General features: G+C 40.2%; 1 protein-coding gene across 1 annotated transcript in view; it reads left to right on the forward strand.

Annotated features, from left to right (window-relative positions):
- The window catches only part of TXLNB (taxilin beta), a 49,466-nt gene that overhangs the window by 20,406 nt on the left and 5,723 nt on the right, over positions 1-23,337 (forward strand). Inside the window, exons 4-7 of the mRNA XM_047101719.1 lie at positions 3,182-3,376; positions 5,199-5,318; positions 9,693-9,767; positions 16,603-16,695. Coding sequence (XP_046957675.1) covers positions 3,182-3,376; positions 5,199-5,318; positions 9,693-9,767; positions 16,603-16,695 — 483 coding nt within the window. The remainder of the gene's footprint in view (positions 1-3,181; positions 3,377-5,198; positions 5,319-9,692; positions 9,768-16,602; positions 16,696-23,337) is intronic.

Here is a 23,337-nt window from a genome sequence, read left to right on the forward strand (position 1 = left end):
GAGACACAGAATCTGAAACAGGCTCCAGGCTCTGAGCTGTCAGCACAGAGCCCGATGTGGGACTCAAACCCACAAACTGTGAGATCATGACCTGAGCCGAAGTCAGACACTTAACCGGCTGAGCCACCCAAGTGTTCCTCCTCTCATCTTTCAGTGGCTGTAGTTGCCCGTAACTCTTCATTCCTCGGACCAGAAACATGGTAGGTAGGTTTTCGATGAGAATTTTACCCATCCTATGCAACTGCCAATTTCAGTCTTCATTCAAGCTAAAAGCTGTTTTAAAAAATTGAGAAACTTACAGTATACTATTTTTTACAGGGGTCAGCTTCCCTCTAGCATCTGCCTGATTCTATCTTCAGTTCTCCAGTGTTTCTAAGTAGTTGTTTCTTGCATCTTGTCCAGACCTTATAGTTATTATCTGTAGAAGGGTCAAAGTGGTATGAGCTTCCTTAGCCATACTAGTGAAACAACCTAAGTATATCTACATCTAAAATCCATGTGCTGAGAGCTTGGGAAGATATAGAAAAAGAATGCATGCCAGGCTCTTCCCACCAAAAAAACTTAACTATTACTATTTTTTTTAATGCTTATTTTTGAGAGAGAGAGGGTGAGCAGGGGAGGGGCGGGAGGGGGCGGGGAGGACAGAAGATCTGAAGCAGGCTCTGCCCTGATAGCAGCAAACCCAATGTGGGACTCAAACACATGAACCGTGAGATCATGGCCTGAGCTGAAGTCAGACGCTCAACCAACTGAGCCACCCAAGTGCCCCTAACTATTATTGCTCTTTATTAAAATTGATTCTTCAGTGAATCAAAAAAAAAAAAAACCCACAAAAGCTCATAATTTAGAATAATTTAGAAAAAGACGAGTGAAGTTCTGAGACATGGGTTTATTTCAACAAAATATTCATATATTTGAAGCAATAAATGTGAACTTCAAACTATACTGAGAAAGAACTGTCCACTAAGAGATGGCTAAGTGTTTCAGGAAACACGATTTTAGTAAATGAACAAGTAAGATTGGTTATGAGAATATCACAGAATTTTAAGTGGAAAGGACTATAGGACTCATCTAGTCCAAGTTACTCATGTCTGTATGTAAATTATTAATTTATTGGTTCATTGAATAAACACTTACTGAATACTTCCGAAGGATGTGCCAGAGCATAGCACCAGTTCTGAGATGCACAGTGATGCACAGTGATGCTTGCAAAGTCTGTTTTCTTAGTTATTTCAGACTTTGCCTCTCAATCTTACTGGCATTACTAATTTCCACTTGGAATTTCCACTTTGAAAATTTTACCTCTGACACCGTCCAAAAATTGTTACAAATTCTTTATCATAGAATCAAATTTTATAAAATTTTGCTAGACTTATTTTTCTCTCAAAAGAAACTACTATAAAATGCAAAATGCTATTTTTTGGGGCCAGGATTAGGTGCTATGATGGTTTGACCTGTGTTTAATACCACCCTAACACCCACACCTTCTTTCGGTAGCCAGTTGCCAGTGACAAGCTCAGACTTGCTGACTATCACGGGATGGTTCTTTCATTTACTCGTTCATTAATGGATGGAATACAAATGCAAATGGCATTCAGATCATAGTCTGTAGTTCTAGAACTAGGAACCCGTTGACCTCTAAGCTAATCTGGAGCAGTAAGGAGACAATCACTATCATAGGTATATTCGGTGACTCTTAGCAGCTGGCCATAATCATTCTTAGTGAAATATATATAGTAAGCGCTAGCCTACAAAGTTCAGGGAAATACCTCAGTTAATTTCCTCAGATTAAGAAGGGTAGGTATTTCCTATAATAATCCTAAAAAGTTGTCATTCAATGTTTACACCATGACTTATTTATGATTCAGATATCAGGAATTCTATAAGAGTTGGAGAATATGTTAATATTGTAGCGTAAAAAGGACACTTACTGATAAATTCCTATATTTCCAGAGCATAATTTTTAGCATCCGTTTTTATTTTGATCACATTATTCAACTATTATAAAAAAAGATTTGCACAATTCCTTCTATTTAAATCATTATTTCTTTTTAAAATTCCTATTACATAATTTGATCATGGGAGGCAACTAAATGTAGTATAATTTTACTTGCCAACCATGAACAAGCTCTCATAATAACAATTAATCAGAAGTGAAAGGCATCCTAAAATGTCTGGATCACTTTTCAGCAGTGTCTCTATCTTTGGTATGATAGAGCAAGATTAAACCCTTTGATTCTAAAAGAATGAGAGGAATCATCACAAAGCAAACAATTCTCAATATAGATATGGGGGAAATTTGGGCACATTGTTGGTAGTTAGCAATGAAGGCAAAGTTTGGATTTAGGAGAAAAGAGAACAGAAATGATATAAAAGTTAATTTCCAATTCTTACATGTTAACAAAGCGGAAGAGGGGAAAATTAGATGTTTCATTTGAGAGTTAAAAAAGATTTGAAACATAATATTGCTTTCAGATTCAAAATTTACATTGAACATCTCAATTACCCTATGTGACACATGGACTGATTGTTCTTTCAGAAATAAAACATCCAGCAAATTTTCTAAGATTTCTTTTTACATTCTTGAATTGCTGTAATTGATCTATAGCCATCTTCGCTTCCTTTTCAAGCTTTTTGATAAAGTTTTTCTTACTAAGAGAAAGTTTGCATTGCGATCACTTCTATTTACAAAACTTGGGTAACACAATTATGCAGTTAACATGCTGTAGTTTTTTTTATAGAGGAATATAAGATCTATTATTCTTCTTTCTGCACCAAACCAAGGAAACACAGGATCTGTCTCATCAATCAGTAAAGCCGAGTGGCCTTTTTTCCAGGCCACAGACAAGAAATCAAAACCATGTTACTATGTGTTTGTTAGGAATCGCTACAGCTTATGCACTCAGCAGGAGACCCGTCATCTTTTAAAACAAGCCTATTCATCACCAACTATCAAATTCAAGGCCCTCATTGCACCTGCTCTGCGTGACTGTGTATTTACAACTGAAACCTTTGCTCACACATTTATTTTGGGGCTGAGCAAGGTTAGCTCCAGAGAACTGAGAAAAAAATGTCCTGCTTACCCTACACACTAACCTCCTTTTATGGACCTAACCCTGCGTTCTATAAACCCAGGTGCATGCAAACCAGCATAACAAAAGACTTTGCTTTTTATCCACAGGAGGAAACCCTTCAGAGGGCACGTGAGGAAGAAGAGAAAAGGAAGGAGATCACAAGTCATTTCCAGACTACTCTGACGGATATCCAGGCCCAGATTGAACAGCAGAGTGAGCGAAACATGAAGCTGTGTCAGGAGAACACAGAGCTTGCAGAGAAACTGAAAAGCATCATTGATCAGTATGAGCTCAGAGAGGAGGTGAGAAACACATCAAACAACTTAGGGGCACTATATATAGATCCAGATCTGGGCTGTGAAGGTGGAGAACTTGGTAATAAGAAAGTTATGGCCAGCCCTCTCAATTGATTAGTATTTAGGATCAGATGTCTTTTGGTAGCCAAAATTAAAACAGGAGGTATTGCAAAATACCTGGCTGAAAGTCATACGGGATTTCTTCAAAACTGGAATCATTGCAGAGCAAAGCAATAAATAGGAAGTAGTAGGCCATCAGCACAGTTATCCTTGAAAACAGCATTTGTCGATTTTAAAAAACATTGTCTATAGAGCCGAGAAATATCTCACACACTCCTTCTTAAGAATCATCATGTCATGGAAATGAAGGGTCTGTATTCTATATGCTCCACAAGCCAATAATAGTATTACTGATGTAATAATTATAATATTAATGGTATTATTTATTCAGTGCCAGGAAAGGTGCTGAGTACTGCACTTTACATACAATATGTCATTACATTGTCTCAACAACCTTATTCCCTAGATGATACCCTATTACCCACATTATATAGATGGGAGGCATAGTCTATGAGGTTAATCACCTACCCATTGTCACAAAAGCCAAAAGGGTTTTGCTTTCAATAGCTTACATTAGGGAGACTAAAAGGGCCTTTTATTATTTCAAAGTTATATCTGGATATTTAATACATTTTGAAGACTTCTGAGGCCCTCTCAAGATCTTTATATATATTATTTTCCTCTTCCCACCCAAATATTAAAATGTCTGCCTTAAATGTCACATAATATAATCAGAGTGGCTCTGTTGGCAACATGAGGATTTTATCAAGAAAAAAAACTGAGCCAGTAGCACACAGAAGCAGCAGTTAGATAGTTAGATAAGTTGAGGAAACCCCTTACAGTAAACCAAAATGCCGTGTTACCATTTTGTCTTATCACTAAGATCAATCCTACACCACGTGGGGAGGCTCAGGCAGAAGCAAAAGGGAGGAAGCTAAAAAAAAAAAAAAAAATCCATACTCTTCAGAGGGATCCCAGAGAAGAACAGAATAGACCCAGTAGACCAGTTGTACATTCTTGGGATTGGTTCTAGATGAGCCCCAAGGCTAGAATTCCTTGCATCCTCTTGCCGATTAGACTTCCTAATGACTAAGAAATTCGCTGCACTAAAGTAGAATTGGAAGCTTCTCTTCACTAAGCCAGTTGAGAGGTCAAAAGAGGTAGAGGAGGAAGTAGCAATTTGCATATCAATTCACCTGTGACCCTTAGCCTTGTTTTGCCCAGCATCCAACAGAGTTGAAGTGGGGGGCTCCCCACCCAGTCCCAGACTCTGGGCTACATGCTGGTACCCCAGAGCTGCCTCACAACCCTTGAGACAAGAATGTGGAAGAGAATCCACTACAACAAATTGTATTAATGTGATTGAAGGTGGTTTTTTATCTATAGATCTCACCAAGATACTGAGTGATGGTGCCATAGCCCTTCCTTGCAGTATGCATCACCTTGCTATCTAGCATCATAACTAACCTTGGTATCTAGTCGTTGCTAAATTCAGAAAAATAACGTTGGGAGCTTCTGGGGTTAACATTACTGAACTCTGGCACCTCTGCCTTTTGCAGCCACCTTTGCATAATGCAAAATGCAGGGGACTGCACCACCTTATGACTTTTATATAGAGCCATAAGTGATGCCAATGCATTTATCCCCCGCCCCGTGTTTTAAATCCTGAAACCCGGAAAACATGTGTGTCGATACTATTTTTTTTATTGTACGTTATTCAGCACCAATAATAAGCCAAGCTTGACATGTGCAATTTATTTTTCCTTAGCATCTGGACAAAATATTTAAACACAGAGAACTGCAGCAGAAGCTGGTGGATGCAAAACTGGAACAGGCACAAGAAATGATGAAGGAAGCAGAGGAGCGACACAAACGCGAGAAGGAATATGTACTTATCATTTAGTCAATGTGCTTGTCTGGTCTGCCTGGGGGTCAGGACCCCCTGAGAAAGTTGTTTTTGATCATAGTCACAGAGCACTAGACCGATGGGGAGAACCTGGGCTTCCCTGGAGAACTACACTGGCCAGCCAGTAGAAGGCACTGTACCCACATGGTTTTTTACATAAAATAGTCATGCACCCATTCAACAAATCTTTTTCAAGCACCTGCCCTGTGCTAAGCGTCACCCGGGGCACCGGGGTTGAGCAGTGAACAAGACCAAAAAGGCCATGTCCCGGCATGGAGACTAGAATCTAAGAAAAGACAGGCAATAAGCAAGGAAATGAACAAAGAAGTAAAATTTCAGATAATAATAGGTGCTAGTAGAGAAATAAGGAGGAACTGCAAAGGGGCAGAAGGAGGGAGAGGCTACATTAGACTGGGTGGCCAGGATGCCTCCCAGAGGGGAGGATGCTTGAGCTGAGCCCTGCCTAGCGGCAGGGAGGCAGAGAGGAGGCCTCCAGCAGCAGTATCTGTAGCTGCAATAAAGACCCTGATGCTGGAACTAGCTTGGGGTCCCCCAGATACAGAAAAATGTCACAGTAGAAAGAGCATGTAGACCCAGGAGGAGAAAGATTCCAAATGAAGTTGGAGACATAAGCAGGGGCAAAATTGTGTAGCTTTATAGGCTTGGGAAAGTAGTTTGGATTTTATTCTAAAAAAAAATATTTTTTTTAACGTTTATTTATTTTTGAGACAGAGAGAGACAGAGTATGAACGGGGGAGGGCCAGAGAGAGAGGGAGACACAGAACCGGAAGCAGGCTCCAGGCTCTGAGCTGTCAGCACAGAGCCCGACGCGGGGCTCGAACTCATGGACCGCGAGATCGTGACCTAAGCTGAAGTCAGATGCTTAACCGACTGAGCCACCCAGGCGCCCCTGGATTTTATTCTAAATATACTGAGAAAGTCTGGGTAGTTTTAGCTAGGGAAGTAACATGATCTGCCTTGTATCTCTAAACGATGAATCTGGCTCCTGGGTGGAATGTGAACTAAAAGGGGACAAGGAGTCTACTGTAGCAATCTGGAGGAGACACGATGATGGCTTGGCTTGGGGACATGGCAGTGGATAAGGAGAACTGGACATGGACAGAAGTTACGTTTTCAGTACAAAACCAACAGTCTGAAGATGGTGGCAGTGAGGAAAGGGAAGAGTCAAGGATGACTCCTGAGTTTTGGAGTTTAAGAAACTGAGTGGTGGCTTTTAATGACATCTCATTAACCCCAAACCTTCTGAGCCAGCTGTAGGGCCCGTCTCCAGATGAGAGAATTGAGGCTCAAAGAAGATATACCACTTGTTTAAGGTCACACACTGCTAAGTGACGGATATGTGTTGGTCACACTGCCCAACACATCACATCTCCAATGTGTCTGTCTCCAAAGCCCAAGCTCTGTGATAATACATCACACTCAGACATGTGTTTCAGAGGCATGAGTCGAAGTGTGCGTCTGCTGCTGGGAAAAGGGATTTAAAATGCAATCAATGGACTAATCATGCAAATTTGGCCATTTAGTAATTGATCACAAACTTTGCAATTACCGAAAATCAGACTAGAAGAGCAATTTAATAATAACTATGGTTATCACACATGGCAGCAAAAGGGCGAATTTTGGAGAACATAACCTGGTGGACATTGGATAATCTCAAAGCAGAAGCCCATGCGCTCTTAATAAAAAGATTAAGTTGTTAAATCCATCTACAAGCTACCTCTCAAAATAAGAAAGCATTTAATTATTATTCAGAATTCAAGAAAACAGATACCCCACTATTGGCATAATTACCCTGTCAGGCAAAATATGCTTCCTATAGGATATCATTACATTTGGCACATAACACATGAGACATGACAGAGGAATAACTAGGCAGAGATTCATTTGAAAGAGAGTAGGGGTCGTTTTGAGGTGACCCAGCCTTAGCAAGAAGTTAACATACTCCCCTATTTTTCTACCCTGGTTTAGCAAAACAGCAGATTTAAGTAAAAAAAAAAAAAAAAAAGAAGAAAGAAAGAAAAAAAATTAGCCCCCTCAGTTCTTCAAAGACGGCCACCTACCCAGATTCCAGCTATGATGCTTCTTTTTGAAAGTAATGAAACAGCAAATCGGAGCTGGAGGGTTCCTTCATCCCAAGCAGAACAGGCAGCCATCTTCCTCTCTCGGCCAGGGAACCACCCCCCACAACTGGCCTCCTGAGCCTGCTTAGTGAAGAACGTGCCACATGCTCAGATGGCCAGAGGGGACCCTACAGGTCTTGTAGTCCACAGCTGCCTCAGACCTCCATGGGGTGGGTCTTGGCGCTTCTATAACAATGAACTTTCACCATTCTCTGGGAGGCATGGAGGAAGAGATACAACCCATTTTCACAAATGGAGGCGTGAGCCATGAGAAAAAGATAAACTTGGATAAGAAAAGGGATGCCTCCGAGTTTTTTTATGTAATGATTTTATCATTTTTTGTTTTGATTACCAAAAAAAAAATGGGCATTTTTTTAAATAGGCATAAAGAAAAAATATATGTCAGTCAATCTTCAAAACCACTAGAAACTTTTTTTTTTTTAATGTTTATTCATTTTTGAGAGAAAGAGAGAGACAGAGCACAAGCAGGGGAGGGCAGAGAGAGGAGACGCAGAAACCAAAGCAGCCTCCAGGCTCTGAGCCGTCAGCACAGAGCCCAACACGGGGCTTGAATTCACAAACCATGAGATCAAAGTTGGATGCTTAACTGACTGAGCTGCCCAGGTGCCCCTAGAGTAGAAACTTCTTAAACTGATGGCCACCTACTTGACTAATCAGATTAACTCATGATGTCCACCATTCTGTCTGTAAATACACTAACAGATCCCTCAGTATGTTGAATACTGTGACTGGACAGCTACTCCAGTGTCTACACATGGGTTCCCAAGTTAAGGAAGACGGCACTGACCACAAATCAGCTCTTTGCACCCAAACCTTTTCTTTCAGTTATCCTTGATTTTGTGTTATGAAAACCGACAGAATGATGTAGAAACTGATGAAATGTAAGTGTGAAAAGAAAGAACTGTTTCTATGAAAATGATGCTTAATGCTTTGAAATGCCAAATAGCACAAAACAATTGTCAAGTTAGATGGGAGTAGCTATAAAGGACTTGGAGAAAGTGGTAAAACTCTAGAGAATTATCCAATCAAGCTTCTTCACAAATAATCTTAAATCTTTAGGTTTTAGTACTATTGTTTAAAAAACTAATGTATATACAACAACAAAAAGCTTCTCTGAATGCCAGTCAGAAGACCCATACCCAAGGGTGGCTCAGTTGGTTAAACATCCGACTCTTGATTTTGACTCAGGTCAGGATCTCACAGTTCATGAGATTGAGCCCCGCATCAGGCTCTGTGCTCATGACACAGAGCCTAAGATTCTCTCCCTCCCTGCCCCTTCCCTCCTCACACACTTTCTCTTGCTCTCTCTCACTAAATAAATAAATAAATAAATAACTTAAAAAAAAAGAAGACCCATACCCAAAACAAAGACCATAGCTTTATATAAAAATCAATAAGTAAACATACATCTTAAGTTCAAATAACATGTTTTACATATGTGTGTGTCATATTTATGTCTAGAACAACATTTTCAATTTAACCTGTCAGCTTCCAGTTCTGATTATCTTTGATATGAGAGCCTTGGTTGTATTTGAAAGGCTGCCTCGTGGAAGAGGAATGAGACTTCTTTTGTAAATCTTATACAAGATTTGGAATAATAGGTCAAGTTTGTAACTCAGTGTTTCTCAAAATATAATCCATGGACCACCAAATCCCAAACCATCTTGTTTATTTGCTCTAACTACAGACTTGAATCACACCTATACTTCCTACCTTACATTCTTTGAGAGGGATCTGCATTTTAACATGCTCCTTAGGAGACGCTGGTGCATGCTATGGTGGAGAACTGTGGTCTAGGAGAATAACCTTGAGTTCAACATAAAGCAACAGTTGCTCACAATAATGATCTGGCAGGGGGAGGGGGGGTTCTGGAAATGTTCAAGCAGGGACTGAATGATGACTGAACAGGATTGCTAGACTTTTCCAGAATTTGGTGGGAGGTTAAATTTTGTGTGATTTATGCTTGGGTTGAAGATTATTTTTCTCTTTTATCCCTAAGAACCACAAATCTTTAGTTGAGAATAAAACTTTTTAGACGCTGTTTTCTTAGCTTTCTTAGATACTTTGCCAAGCTCCCAAAAAACGACTTAAGAGGGTTAATTAGCAAGTTATTCCATTTCATCCACAAATTATAACCAAATGGTAACATAAAGAGCAATCTGACAATCTTTCCACGTGTTCTCTCTTCTCACAGTTGCTGAACCAGGCAGCAGAGTGGAAACTTCAAGCCAAAGTGCTGAAGGAACAAGAGACAGTCCTGCAGGCTCAGGTGAAATGGGGGGTTGCGGGGGGACAACCATGCATGGGGTGTGCTCTCCTTGTTGCCACATTAACACGCTGTGAACCAAAGGTACTCTCCACCAGGCCTTAACATGTGGCGGGGGCGAGGGGAGCAGGAGTTAGCAATGAAGAATAACTTCATATTTATTATTTTAAAGTAAAAATAAAAGCACCACATTATACCTGAGAAAAATAAATGGTCCGCAACAACAACATTGAGTCAAAAGGTTTGCTGACATACGAATGAGGGCACCCGACGGGCAATCGGAATGAGTTGGTGTCCTGGTTCCTGCCTATCTGTTCATAATATGTCATCTCTCTCTCTCTCCTCCCCGTGATCCTATTAAAGTAAGAATAAAATGTGAACGGATCACATGCGCCATCTAGAACTCTCAATACTGAAAGTATCCTTACCTATTTGATATTATTTATAATCAAAAAAAATGAGGAAGATAAAGTCAGCACCAAAGTTCTTGTGCTATCGGAGGTTGGCCTTGTCGGTGATAAATGACTAGGGATGATGGACAAGTAGGGAACAGTTTTGATCTGGCTTTGTGATGTCCTGTGTGTGTTTTGATTAGACTACAAGAATTCATATTTCAGACTCAAAGATAAAAAGCCTCGTGCGACAGACGACTCTATCCATCCCTCCCTTGCCCTTGGGGCTCTGCCCATTCTGGCAAAAGTTGCCTGTCGGGTTCTGGGTTAGGCATCCTAGGTCTGAGCCAGAGAGAGAGAGACACTAGCGCCCCTGCTGGGAGAAATGCGCCAGTGCTAAAGACACTGTAAAGTCACGTAGAGCAAATTCACAGAAAGTGAGGAAACCGGAAGCCTGGCGAGCTGGGCAGCTGTTAATTTAAGATTTGGATAATTCACTTGTAAATGTTTATGTGCTGACTGCTATACACTTGTTCACTGTAAAAACAAAAACAAAAACAAAAACTTTGTTCATTATATGAATGAACAAGTTCATTGAAAACTTGCTTGTGTGAATACTTGTTCATTTTTTACAAAGCATATGAGAAAAGATAAGACACTCACAAATAAATTTATTTGTGGGTAATAAAATCACAAATTATACCACTGCAGACAAAAATGCAGATCGCATTTTCATAGCTCACTTTCCTAATGCATAGTTTTTCCAGTGTGTGTCCCGAATGTATTGATAAATTGTTTTCCCTCAATAACATAAAATAACATATCAAAATCATTTGTAAATACTAACTACATAGAGATTTGAACCATGTTTCTTACTGTTAATAAAATCAGCAGGTCCAGAATTAAAAAACTAAAATCTAGAGTTACAAACTCAAGGTCATCCTTTAGGGAATCCCAGAACCATCACATCATGGTTGTGGGGTAGGCGGCAGGCAGCGGCCACTCTCTAAACAGAGGCAGGCAGGGGGAAAGGAGGTGTGACCTCACAGTCTTGAAGAGACTCCAGAGAATTGAGGCAGGGCTCCTGGCCCTATCTCTGTACTATTCTCAGCACAGAGCCTTGAGGGGTACAAGAGACAATATTTGAAGCTATTCATTGTTCATATCATCTATGACAAGCAATCTCTACTCCTCTCTATAAATGGTGATAATGAACTTGAGAAGAGATTAATACCATTAGACATGGGGTTAGAGAGTCATTCATTCAGCTGGCATCAGAATCTAGGCCTTAAATGACCTGTGGAATGAAACATAAGGGTATGATCCAATGCCACACCTCAAATTTGAAAAAGCATCTACCAGGAGTTTTTACACTTGCCAATGTTCCTCATTCGTTCCTTGCTATTGACAGAGTCCAGAGACCAGGGTCAGGGTCCTGGCTCTTCTGCTCAGAATTTGTCTGACCTTGTGTAATTCATCGAAATCTCCCTAAACCTAAATTTCTTTGCCTGTAAAATAAGAATACTGTAATGCACCCATGATCCCAAGTTGGAGTTCTCTAACCTCTGGGAGGCTCATTACTTTTCAGTATTTCCAAAACATAACAGCATAACAGCAGCTACTATTTAAAATATAGTTGTTTTAGGGGGTGCCAGGGTGGCTCGGTCAGTTGAGCGCCCAACTTTTGATTTCAGCTGAGGTCATGATCCCAGAGTCGTGGGATTGAGCCCCGCATCAGGCTCCACACTATGCATGGAGCCTGCTTTGGATGCTATCTCCCCCTCTGTACCTCTTCCCCACTCACACACACTCTCTAAAAATGAAAATAAAAAATGATAAAAGAAAATAAGATATAGTTGTTTTTGACATATCAGTTCTCACTCAGCAGCTATATGGCAGTTGTTCACATGTTTGGTTAAGTTTATAAAAGGAAAATGAGTTAATGAATATGTAAGATATGCAGTTTGCCTTCAAGTTCTGCATGCAAAACACTTAGCCCCATACCTGGCCCATAATTAGCATAATTAATTCAACCAATATTTATTGAGCACCTACTCAGTGCTAGACAAGGTTCTAGGTGCTGCAGATAGACTAATCCATAAGAGAATCAAAAGTCCCTACCTAATTAAACACAGTGGTAATACTACTAATAAAAATGCTAACAATTAGTGTATGAGCTAACATTATTATTATTTCATAGGTGAGGATCTACATAGAGATATATGAGACAAAAGGAGTCTTTGGTTACAAAAAAGTTTATGAACCCCCGGAAAAGATGATCTCGAGACCTTGTGCAGCTCTACTTCCTGAATGTAGACAGCTTCCAGAGCAGAAGCAGTGTGGCCTAAGCTGGGCTAACCCCGCCTTTTCCTCCATTGCCTTGTTTTCTGTGGCGTGTGGCCCTCTCTGCAAGGACACTCCTTTGTCTCCTGTCTTCAAGGCACTTTTCAAAACTTCAACAATGACTTCAAGAAGAATATAGTAGCCCCCAAACCCTATGTATAAAAATGTTTAAAAATTCCTCTTGAAAACTGTCGATGTTGTAGCTTTAAAACCTTTAAACCTTGAAAAACAAAATCAATCACAGATTTGATTGCAGAGCACTTGAACCCTTCCTTCGGGTTTAGAACTGCTTTAAAGGAGTGGGGTGGTAGGAGGCAAGAGGGCTCAAGTCCCCATTTCCACATTCTGAGCTAAGGAAATATCAAGGACAGATTACGTTTAACTAGATGAAGTCACCTTCAACCATAAGACAACAGCTTGCCAGGTTGGGGCATGATTCTCACTTAGCAAAGAGATGTCTGGCTTTCAATTATACAAACCATGGCAACGGAGTAAATGTCAGAAATGATCAATGGAATACAATTGCCACTACAAATAGAGTGTTCACTGGATCGATAAGGATGAAGATGGTGGATGTGGAAAGTCAGCAATACCAACGCAGCCACGCAGCCACAAAAACACTGCCCAAGGGGAAAGATCATTGAGTAAATTTGGTTTGGCTTTATTCAGTTTTTTCTTTTTTCTCTCTTTCTTTTTCCTTTCTTCCTTTCTTTCTTTTTTCTTTCTTTCTTTCTTTTTTCTTTCTTTTTCCTTTCTTTCTTTCTTTCTTTCTTTCTTTCTTTCTTCCTTTCTTTCTTTCTTTCCTTCCTCTTTTTGGTAAATTAAGGACAGCAATCACAGCCTTTAAACCGGAAGTCCTCACCTTATGTATCTAGGATGAGAGGACATTACTCTGCAACTGCTATTATAATTGGACGTGTTCCCAAATCAAATATCACAAGTTCGCTAAGACAATTCCTGGACACGCTTTTGTTTCCTGTATGCTGTGAACGTTTGTAATTAAAATTTGGTGCCCCATTAAAAGAACGTATGAGTCGCTCACCCACATAACAGTGAAAATGTTGCAGCAACTGTTGTGGTGACTCACCCTAGAACAGTCCGTTTCTATTTCTGCCTCTGGCAGGAGTACTGTGGATGACCTCTGGATGTCCCTTCCATGCTTCTCTGAAATACCAAAATAAGAGCAGGAATATGACACATGAAACCAAACATGCATCATGTCAGCGTGATAGTGAGAGGGAACATATACCAAACAAATATCCACAAAGTAAACAAGAAGTGTCCATTTTGAGTTAGCACAAGTAAAGAGTTTTAGAGTTGTTTACCTGAGACAAGCATAATCCACACAGGTTTTGCCACCTGCCACAAAGAGGTCAAATAGGAAGAAAAGCTGAGTATGAAAAACAGTACTTAGAAGGGGAAATGTGGAGTTACTGTTTCATGGGTAGAGACTTTCAGTTTTGCAAGATGAAAGGGTTCTGGAGATTGGTTACACGACGGTGTGGACGCAGTTAACAATACCGAACTGTACATTTAAAATAGTTGAGATGGTAACTCTTACATTACATGTATTTGCCCCAATTAAAAAGAAAGAACAACAGTGGAGAGAAGAAAAAAAACAAAAACAAAAAACAGTCACTAGAAAAAGGCCAGAAGAAGTGGTAATGAAATGAGACACTTCTTCCTGGCCCTCTGGGTGTGTCTGCCTTCCCCCATGCCACAAGAAAACATGAGGAAAGGAAACAAAACCTGCCCGATGTATACACCCAAAAGACCATTTTTGCCCAAAGGAAGGGGAGAAGCTGGCCGAGGTGGGCATGGTTGCTCCTGCTGATACTGTCAAGGTTGTGCCAGCAAGATGGGCTGTGCACGCGCCCACTCCTGCTCTGCCTGTCTGCAGCCTACAACGACCCGGCTGCGTGAGCGGCTTTGAGAGGACCTGCTCCAGGGACGGTAGTATCTGCCACCCTCCCGTAACTCTGCAGGAATTCCCGAGAAGTGGGGAAAAGAAAGGAGAGAAAGTAAGAAAAAGCAACTTCACAGGATATGTAACCAAGAATGCAAATGAAGGTGGAGAGGATCAGCTGGGAGTAGCTGTCCTCACCCTGGACCACTAGATTATGTGCAGTAGTATAGATAGCCAGTCCAGTAGAAGTTTATCCTCAGATTAAGGACTTGACCTACTCAAGGGCCCTGAAATCAATTCAGTGGATCCCAGCCACTACTTCAAAAAAAGTGAAACAAAACTAAACAGAACATGTCAAGAGTGCGTTGTACATAATGAGTAAGGATTGTCTTATGCAGTGTGTGTGTGTGTGTGTGTGTGTAAAACCCTACTACACCTTCCTGGCCATGAACTCCCTGGTGCCCTTTTATTCAGTCTTCTTTCATCTGTGTGCCAAGGAATCATGAGAAAAAAAAATGTAGGCCACCAGAGTTGCCCCCAAGCTCTGTCACATATGCATGGAACCAACATGTGATTTCAAAACAATACTCAGATGTTGTTTGACTTTTCTTTGGAAAATCTATCCTACAGAAAGGTTTTACATTATCATTCTGTTGTTCTTGTTTACTGCAGTGAAATCTCTGCTATTCTACAACATTTGAGAATGACCCCTTCTCGATCAGCAGATTTTCAGGGTTCTAGGGGTAGTCTGATTCCCATACTCTCTACCTCTCACCCCCAAGACCAGGAACTCTCCAGTCTACTGGCTTCCAGTTAGTAGATTTTCTCTTTCAAAAGGACAGTGTCCCAGGTACCACCAGCTAGTCATTTGGTGCCCATTTGAGGAGCTGGGGTTTGCTCCAGCATTCAACAGTACCAAATACTCATTCGAAAATGGAGGCTTTCCTAACATGTATCATCCATATTAAATCTCCACTCATAGCATGCTATTCTAAAATCATTTTTTTTTTAATTTTTTTTTCAACGTTTATTTATTTTTGGGACAGAGAGAGACAGAGCATGAACGGGGGAGGGGCAGAGAGAGAGGGAGACACAGAATCGGAAACAGGCTCCAGGCTCTGAGCCATCAGCCCAGAGCCTGACGCGGGGCTCGAACTCACGGACTGCGAGATCGTGACGTGGCTGAAGTCGGACACTTAACCGACTGTGCCACCCAGGCGCCCCCTAAAATCATTTTTTAAAGCAAGATTGAATTAGTGTATTGCTGTCTCTAGCAATCAAGTACTTAACACACTCTCCTTCCCTGTCCTGCTTTATTCCTACTTCAAATTACCTTATTCCTTGGAATAAGGATATAGAGGTAGAAAGTACTCCTGAAGTGAACCACACGCTTGCCAATGCTAACCCATACAATGTTTTATACTGTGTGCATATTAGAAAAGGCATTCCTTCCTCGAGACTCATTCTTTCCATCTGTAGAAAATTCGTATAATAAACTGATTTTGATGAACAGGGACATTTAACTGCTATTGGCTATAACACTGTCTTCTAAACATACAAAAGCAAATGGACTGAAATGTAAATGGTTGGTTGCTTAGCGTGGCACAACGGGTATGATTGCAGCCACCCATGTCGGGTCCACCTTTTCTACCACTTCTTTTCATTTCTCTACATTCTCACTTCTTTCAAGACCAAGTTCAAGGTTCGCCTTCTCCACAAAAACATGGCTTACGTGGTCACCTGCCATGCTCACTTCCTTCTCTGACTGACACCATCCTGAACAGACTTGGCACTTTGTAGTATTCCCTGTCCCATCGTCAAGTTGTCTTTGAGATTATCTTCCCATCACGTGTGCATGTCTCTCAGAAACAGTAGCCACATGTTCAATGCTTTGCACATAGAGTCAGTGTGTATGTTCGGTGCTCAATAAAAGTGTGTTGGGAAAAGTTAGGCTGTAATGAAATGGTGATGACACATTTTCTTATTCCATTTTTTCTTTAAAGACGTACTTCAATCATACTCACTGACTTAGGTTGATGTCATAGTAAACAAAAGAACAGAACACATTGTTAACATTGTGTTGAGGATTCCTTTAAATCAACTTTCTTCTCAAATAATGAACGATGCCATGTTGTTTTGTTCTGGAAGTATGCTTAAAGCAGCTCTAAAATAGATGTACTTTTCCCCTTATTTACAGCTTACTCTCTATTCCGGAAGGTTTGAAGAGTTCCAGAACACACTGACAAAAAGCAATGAGGTGTTTGCCACTTTCAAACAGGAAATGGATAAAGTGAGTAGTACTTATCCCCCACAAAATACTGACATTTTCTATTTTGACAGGCAATTCTCCTTTGAGTTCATTTCTGTCACGTTAAGATCCTTTGGTGCATTTCATGAAGTAATGAAACATTTATACATGCAAATAAGATTTGGGCTGTGTTTTTTATTGGTAATTATCTGGTGAATTAATCTTACGAAGAGTCCAAAAAACACCAGGATCTATTTTCACCCTGAGAAAAAAGTATTTTCCTTTTCTAGTCCATGGAGAGCTAAGAAAAAAAAAGACAAAAGCTAGCAATTTAACATTATGCTGTTTATACTGAAATTTTTAAAAATCTAATTTCTAAAGATTAAAAAAACAACTTTCATACAAATGTGCAACAGAAGAAGTTTAGAGTAGAAAATACCATTTCATATAATCCTTCTTCGAAGAGAATATATGTAGTATGATATAATTGACAGAGCCTTGAATGAGAAGAAGGAAGCCTAAATCCAAATTCTGGGTGTGTTCTTCTCCTCATGTAGTTCTAGATGATCCACTTAACGTCCCTCCAATTTTATTTTTCTTATCTATAAATTAACATACTATTTCCCTTGCCTAATACAGAGATTGTAAAGTTCAAATACATGTTTTTTAATGTTTATTCATTTTTGAGAGACAGAGAGAGGCAGAGAGTGAGCGGGGGAGGGGCAGAGAGCGGGAGACAGAATCTGAAGCAGGCTCCAGGCTCTAAGATGTCAGCACAGAGCCCAAAGTGGGTCTCGAACTCACAAACCACGAGATCATGACCTGAGCGGAAGTCGGACGCTTAGCCAACTAAACCACTCAGGCGCCCCATATTAATTTTTTTTTTATTTTTTTTTCAACGTTTTTATTTATTTTGGGGACAGACAGAGACAGAGCATGAACGGGGGAGGGGCAGAGAGAGAGGGAGACACAGAATCGGAAACAGGCTCCACGCTCCGAGCCATCAGCCCAGAGCCTGACGCAGGGCTCGAACTCACAGACCGTGAGATCGTGACCTGGCTGAAGTCGGACGCTTAACCGACTGCGCCACCCAGGCGCCCCCCATATTAATATATTTTTAAAGGGTTTTAAACTTTCTTACACTCTTTTACAAATATAAGGTGCTAAATATTATTGGACATATGTTCAAAATTTATTTAATCCAGTGTTTTCCCAAAACAAAATCACCATCAGAATTGTGCTTCTTAATGGGCATAGGCATTAACTTTTTTTTTTTAATTTTTTTTAATGTTTATTTTTGAGACAGGGAGAGACAGAGCAGGAACGGGGGAGGGTCAGAGAGAGAGGGAGACACAGAATCGGAAACAGGCTCCAGGCTCTGAGCTGTCAGCCCAGAGCCCGACGCGGGGCTCGAACTCACGGTCCGCGAGATCATGACCTGAGCCGAAGTCGGACGCTTAACCGACTGAGCCACCCAGGCGCCCCGGCATTAACCTTTTTTAAGTGCAAAAAGGATCCTTTTAAAACCACTTTCTTAAAATGATATGATAAATTTCACAATTCAGTGAACAAACATAAGTAGGTCAACACTTGTTAGAAGTTATAGCTTTCTCACTCTGGGATTGATCTATCCATTTTTAAAAACCTCTCTTCATTATAGAGTGTTAAGATTAGAATAAATATTAGAGCAAGAGAAGTGTTTTTATTTATTTCGAAATTACATAGTTTTAAGATTGGAATAAATATTAGAATAGGAGTTTTAAATCTGGAGTTTATTTATAGACTTTTAAAGTTGACTCACAATTAGCAAAAAAAAAAAAAAAAAAAACCAGCAAAAAAACGATGTGCATATTGCATTTCTTTGAGTATGGTCCCATCAAATCCTTAAAGGGGTTGATGACTTTTAAACTAAAACTACTAAACTTGGTTAACAAATGATCAAAATTAAAAACCATTCAAGGCTCACCTAGCTTCTCTATAAAGCCCAGGGGCTTAGCCCGGGCCCAGCCTCCTGCCTCCAAGTGTACTCAGCCTCAGGCAGCATGGCACAAAGCAGCAAGGGCCCAGGTATGGCTCATCCAGGCGAACACAACCTGATGATTACATTGCTGTCCTTTGCTGCATCCAAGCAGAGCAGAGATCCAACCGTTTCAGTTTCAAAAAAGATGAGCTGCATTTTATCCACTTCTGTTCCCTCTACACCCAACTCCCCACTGATGACCGGCAGACGCTCTTCACACATTGCATTAAATGCAATGAAATAACTCTAGTTCCAGTCTTCTGCTAACTCGCCTGAATATTCTTCCACCTCTCTGAGCATCAGTTTCCTCAGTGAGAGTGGAGGTGAAAACAGAACCTTCCTTATGGGACTGTTTCAAAGATGAAATGAATGATGTGTGTAATCACATTCTGTGACTCCCACCACACACTACAAGTGTGAAGATTGAGAGGGAGCAGGAAGATGGCAATGGAGTAGGAGGACGCTAGGCTCACCTTTCCCACAAATACAACTAGATAACTATCAAATCATCCTAAATACCGCAGAAATTGACCTGAAAACTGGTAGAATGCACTCCACAACTAAAGGGAGAGAAGAGGCCAAATCAAAGATGGTAATAAATGCAAAGCCATCATTTGGGGGAGAAATAGATCACAGCTGCTATGGAGGAAAAGAAGCTGTGGTCTTGGAGAAGAGTGAGAGAGAGAGAAGTACACAGGGGAATACACAAGGAGAACATTTCCCCAAAGCCATTGGCTTGGAAAATGAAAGGGGCTGAATTTTGGACGTTCTTGCAACCAGCAGGTCTTAAAGCCTGGAGTTTTAAAGGTCAGTAGGCTTGGATAGGATAGAGCTGGAGGGTACTATACTGCTCCTGGAGAGAAGGTATACAAAAAACCTGTGGCAGACAATGTGGAAACAACTATCTGAAGAGTGCCTGGGGAACACCGTAGGGAAATTATTCCCTCTTCTCAGAGTGTGTCTCTGAGAGGCAGCATTCACGGAGACATGTCTCTGGGAACAAAGGAGTTGGCCAACACCATTTCCCTCCCCTGCCCCTCAGCATATACACAGAGCCACCTGCAAGAAGCAGCACATCATGGACACTGGCTGCCTAACTTGCTTACACCAAGCCCCACACATCCCCTCCCCGCACCCCAGTGGAACTGCTCTTCTCAATCACACTTGCCTCAGTCTCAGCATGGCAGGTCCCTCCCCCCAAAGACCAGCACAAATCCCTGCCTGCACAACATCTTCTGACCAGAGAGTTCTGTAGGGCTTCAGTTCTGGTGGAGGTGGTCAGGTCTCACTTCACAAGCAGACAAGAACACACCTAGTTAAAGCTGACCACATTCACACCAGGGACCAAACGCTGCCCACAGCAGGTAAGGGAGAGCCTCTGCAGATGACTGGCCTGAAGGACAGAGCAACCAAAACACAACAGCGGAGCTCACATAGCACACACTGGAGACACTTCCTTGAAGCGCCAGGGTCTCAGCACTACATGACCTCTTCTTCATAAAGAAGCTCCTGCTTCTTTCAGGAGCAGGAGACCTAACTGGATTTTCTAACCCAGAGAAGAAATAGAGACTTAGACAAAATGTGAAGACAGAGGAATTTCTCCAAAATGAAAGAACAAGATAAGGTCACAGCCAGAGATCTCAGTGAAACAGATACAAGTAACATGTCTGATGGAGAATTTAAAGCAACAATCATAAGAATACTCACTGGGCTTGAGAAAAGAATGGAAGACATCAGTGAGACCCTTACCACAGAGATAAAAGAGTTTAAAAAGAATCAATCAGAGATGAAGAATGAGACAAACAAGATCTGAAACAGGCTAGATGCAGTAAAGAGCAGACTGGAAAGAAGGAGACCTAGAAGTGGAAAGACCTAGAAGCTGGAAAGAAGTGACCTAGAAGACAAAGTAATGGATAGTAATGAAGCTGAACAAAAGACAGTAACACCAGAATAGAATTCGGGAAGTCAGTGACTCCATCAAATGTAATCACACTCATATTATAGGAGTGCCAGAAGAAGAGAGAAAAAACGGGGGGGGGGGGCAGGAAATTTATTTGAAGAAATAATAGCTGAAGACCTCCTTAATCTGGGGAAGGAAACAGACATCCAGATCCAAGAGACACAGAGAATTCCCATCAAAATCAATAAAAGCATGCCAACACCAAGACATATTATAATTAAATTTGCAAAATACAGTGATAAAGAAAAAATCTTAAAAGCAGCAAGACAAATGAAGTCTTCAACTTCCAAGGGAAACCGCATAGGCTAGCCGGAAAGTTCTCAATAGAAACCTGGCAAGCCAGAAGGGAGTGGAATGATATATTCAAAGTACTGAGTGGGGAAAATCTGCACCTAAAAATATTCTACCCAGCAAGGCCACCATTCGGAATAGAAGGAGAGATCAAGAGTTTCTCAGAAAAACAAAAACTAAAGGAGTTCATGACCACTAAACCAGCCCTGCAAGAAATATTAAAGAGGACCCTTCAAGTAGAAAAGAGAGACCAAAAGTGACAATTTAAAGGCAGGAAATACAAAAGCAGTAAAAATTAATATTTCTGTAATAATCAGTCAAGGATCTCACATACTAAATGGTATAAAATAAAACATATACCTAAAATGTAGACAGGAGAGGAAAAAAGAATGAGTTCAACCTTGAGTGAACATCATCTTCATATAGACTGCTATTTGCAGAAGAGGTTATGGTAACCATATATCAAAAATCACTAATAAACATGCAAAGAACAAAGAAAAAAATCCAAATATATCACTAAAGAAAATAAGCAAAACATGAAAAAGAGAAAGACAAGAAATGATCAGAGAAAATCTCCAGAAACAACCACGAAATAAGTAACAAAATGGCAATAAATACATATCTATCAATAGTTACTTTGAATGTAAATGGACTCAATGGTCCAATCAAAAGACATAAGGAGTCCTAATGGATAAAAAAAAAAAATACCCATCTATATTCTGCCTACAAGAGACTCATTTTAGACCTAAAGACACCTGCAGATTGAAAGTGAGGTAATGAAGAAACATTTATCACGCAAATGGATGTCAAAAGAAAGCCAAAGTAGCAATACTTATATCAAACTAGACTTTAAAACAAAGACTATAACAAGAGACAAAGAAGGACACTTTATAATAATAAAGGGGGACAATCCAACAAGAAGATATAAGAATTGTAAATATTTATGCACCCAACATAGAAGCACCCAGATATATAAAACAATTAATAATAAACATAAGGGAACTAATTGATAATAATGCAATAATAGTAGGGGACTTCAACATACCATTTACATCAACAGACAAATCATCTAAACAGAAAACAAACAAGGAAACAGTGGCTTTGAATGACACACTGGACCAGATGGACTTAACAGATACATTCAAAACATTCCATCCTAAAACAACAGAATACATATTCTTTTATAGCACACATGGAACATTCTGAATAGATGTCACATATTAGGTCATAAAATGGGCCTCAACAAATACAAAAAGATTGAAGTCATGCCATGCATCTTTTCTGACCACAATGCTATGAAACTAGATATCAGTCACAAGAAAAAATCTGGAAAGACCACAAATACATGAAGGTTAAACAACATGCTACTAAACAATGAATGGGTCAACCAGGAAATCAAAGAAGAAATTAAAAAATACATGGAAACAAATTAAAATAAAAATATAACAATCCAAAACCTTTTGGATACAGCAAAAATGGTCCTAAGAGGGAAGTGTATAGCAATACAGGTCTACATCAAGAAGCAAGAAAAATCTCAAATAAACAACCTAACCTTCCACCTAAAAGAACTAGAAAAAGAACAGCAAACAAAGCCTAATGTCAGCAGAAGGAAGGAAATTATAAAGATTAGAGCAGAGAATGTAAGGGTGATCTGGCTGAGACATTTGTCACTCCATTGATCACCAGGGTTGATTCACCTGATCTGGCTGGTTAGGTGGGTGTCCAGATAGAGAAAGACCATCCTTCTTAGTCAGGGGTGCATAAGTACCTGCGCTCCCCTGCTAGAACTTCCAAACAAGCTCTCTAGGTCCATTTGTAGGAAAATGTAGGGTAGTCAAGCTTCCAAGAACCCAGACACATCCAAATGAGGTGCTGAATGTGGCAGTCCGCAGTTCTTTCAAAACAAAAAATAATAATAAAGACTAGAGCAGAAATAAGTGATGTGGAAACTAAAAACACAACAGAACAGATCAATGAAACCTGGAGCTGGCTGGTTCCTTGAAAAACTTAATAAAATTTATAAACCTCAATTCAGACTTCTCAAAAAGAAAATATAAAGAAAAAAAAAAAGAAAAGAGAAAGGACCCAAATAAATAAAATCACAGATGAGAGAGGAGAAATAACAACTAACACCACAGAAATTATAAGAGAATATTATGAAAAACCATGTGCCAACAAATTGGACAACCTAGAAGAAATGGATAAATTCCTAGAAATATATAAATTACCAAAACTGAAACAGGAAGATATAGAAAACTTGAACATACTGATAACCAGCAAATAAATTGAATCAGTAATCAAAAAACTCCCAACAAACAAAAGTCCAGGACCAAATGGCTTCACAGGAGAATTCTACCAAACAGTTAAAGAAGAGTTAATACAAGGGTACCTGGATGGCTCAGTCGGTTAAGCA

Source organism: Lynx rufus, unplaced genomic scaffold (assembly GCF_022079265.1).
Source record: "Lynx rufus isolate CCGP_SWC_20201006 ecotype Redwood Valley unplaced genomic scaffold, mLynRuf1.p SCAF_6, whole genome shotgun sequence".
NCBI classification, from domain to species: domain Eukaryota; kingdom Metazoa; phylum Chordata; class Mammalia; order Carnivora; family Felidae; genus Lynx; species Lynx rufus.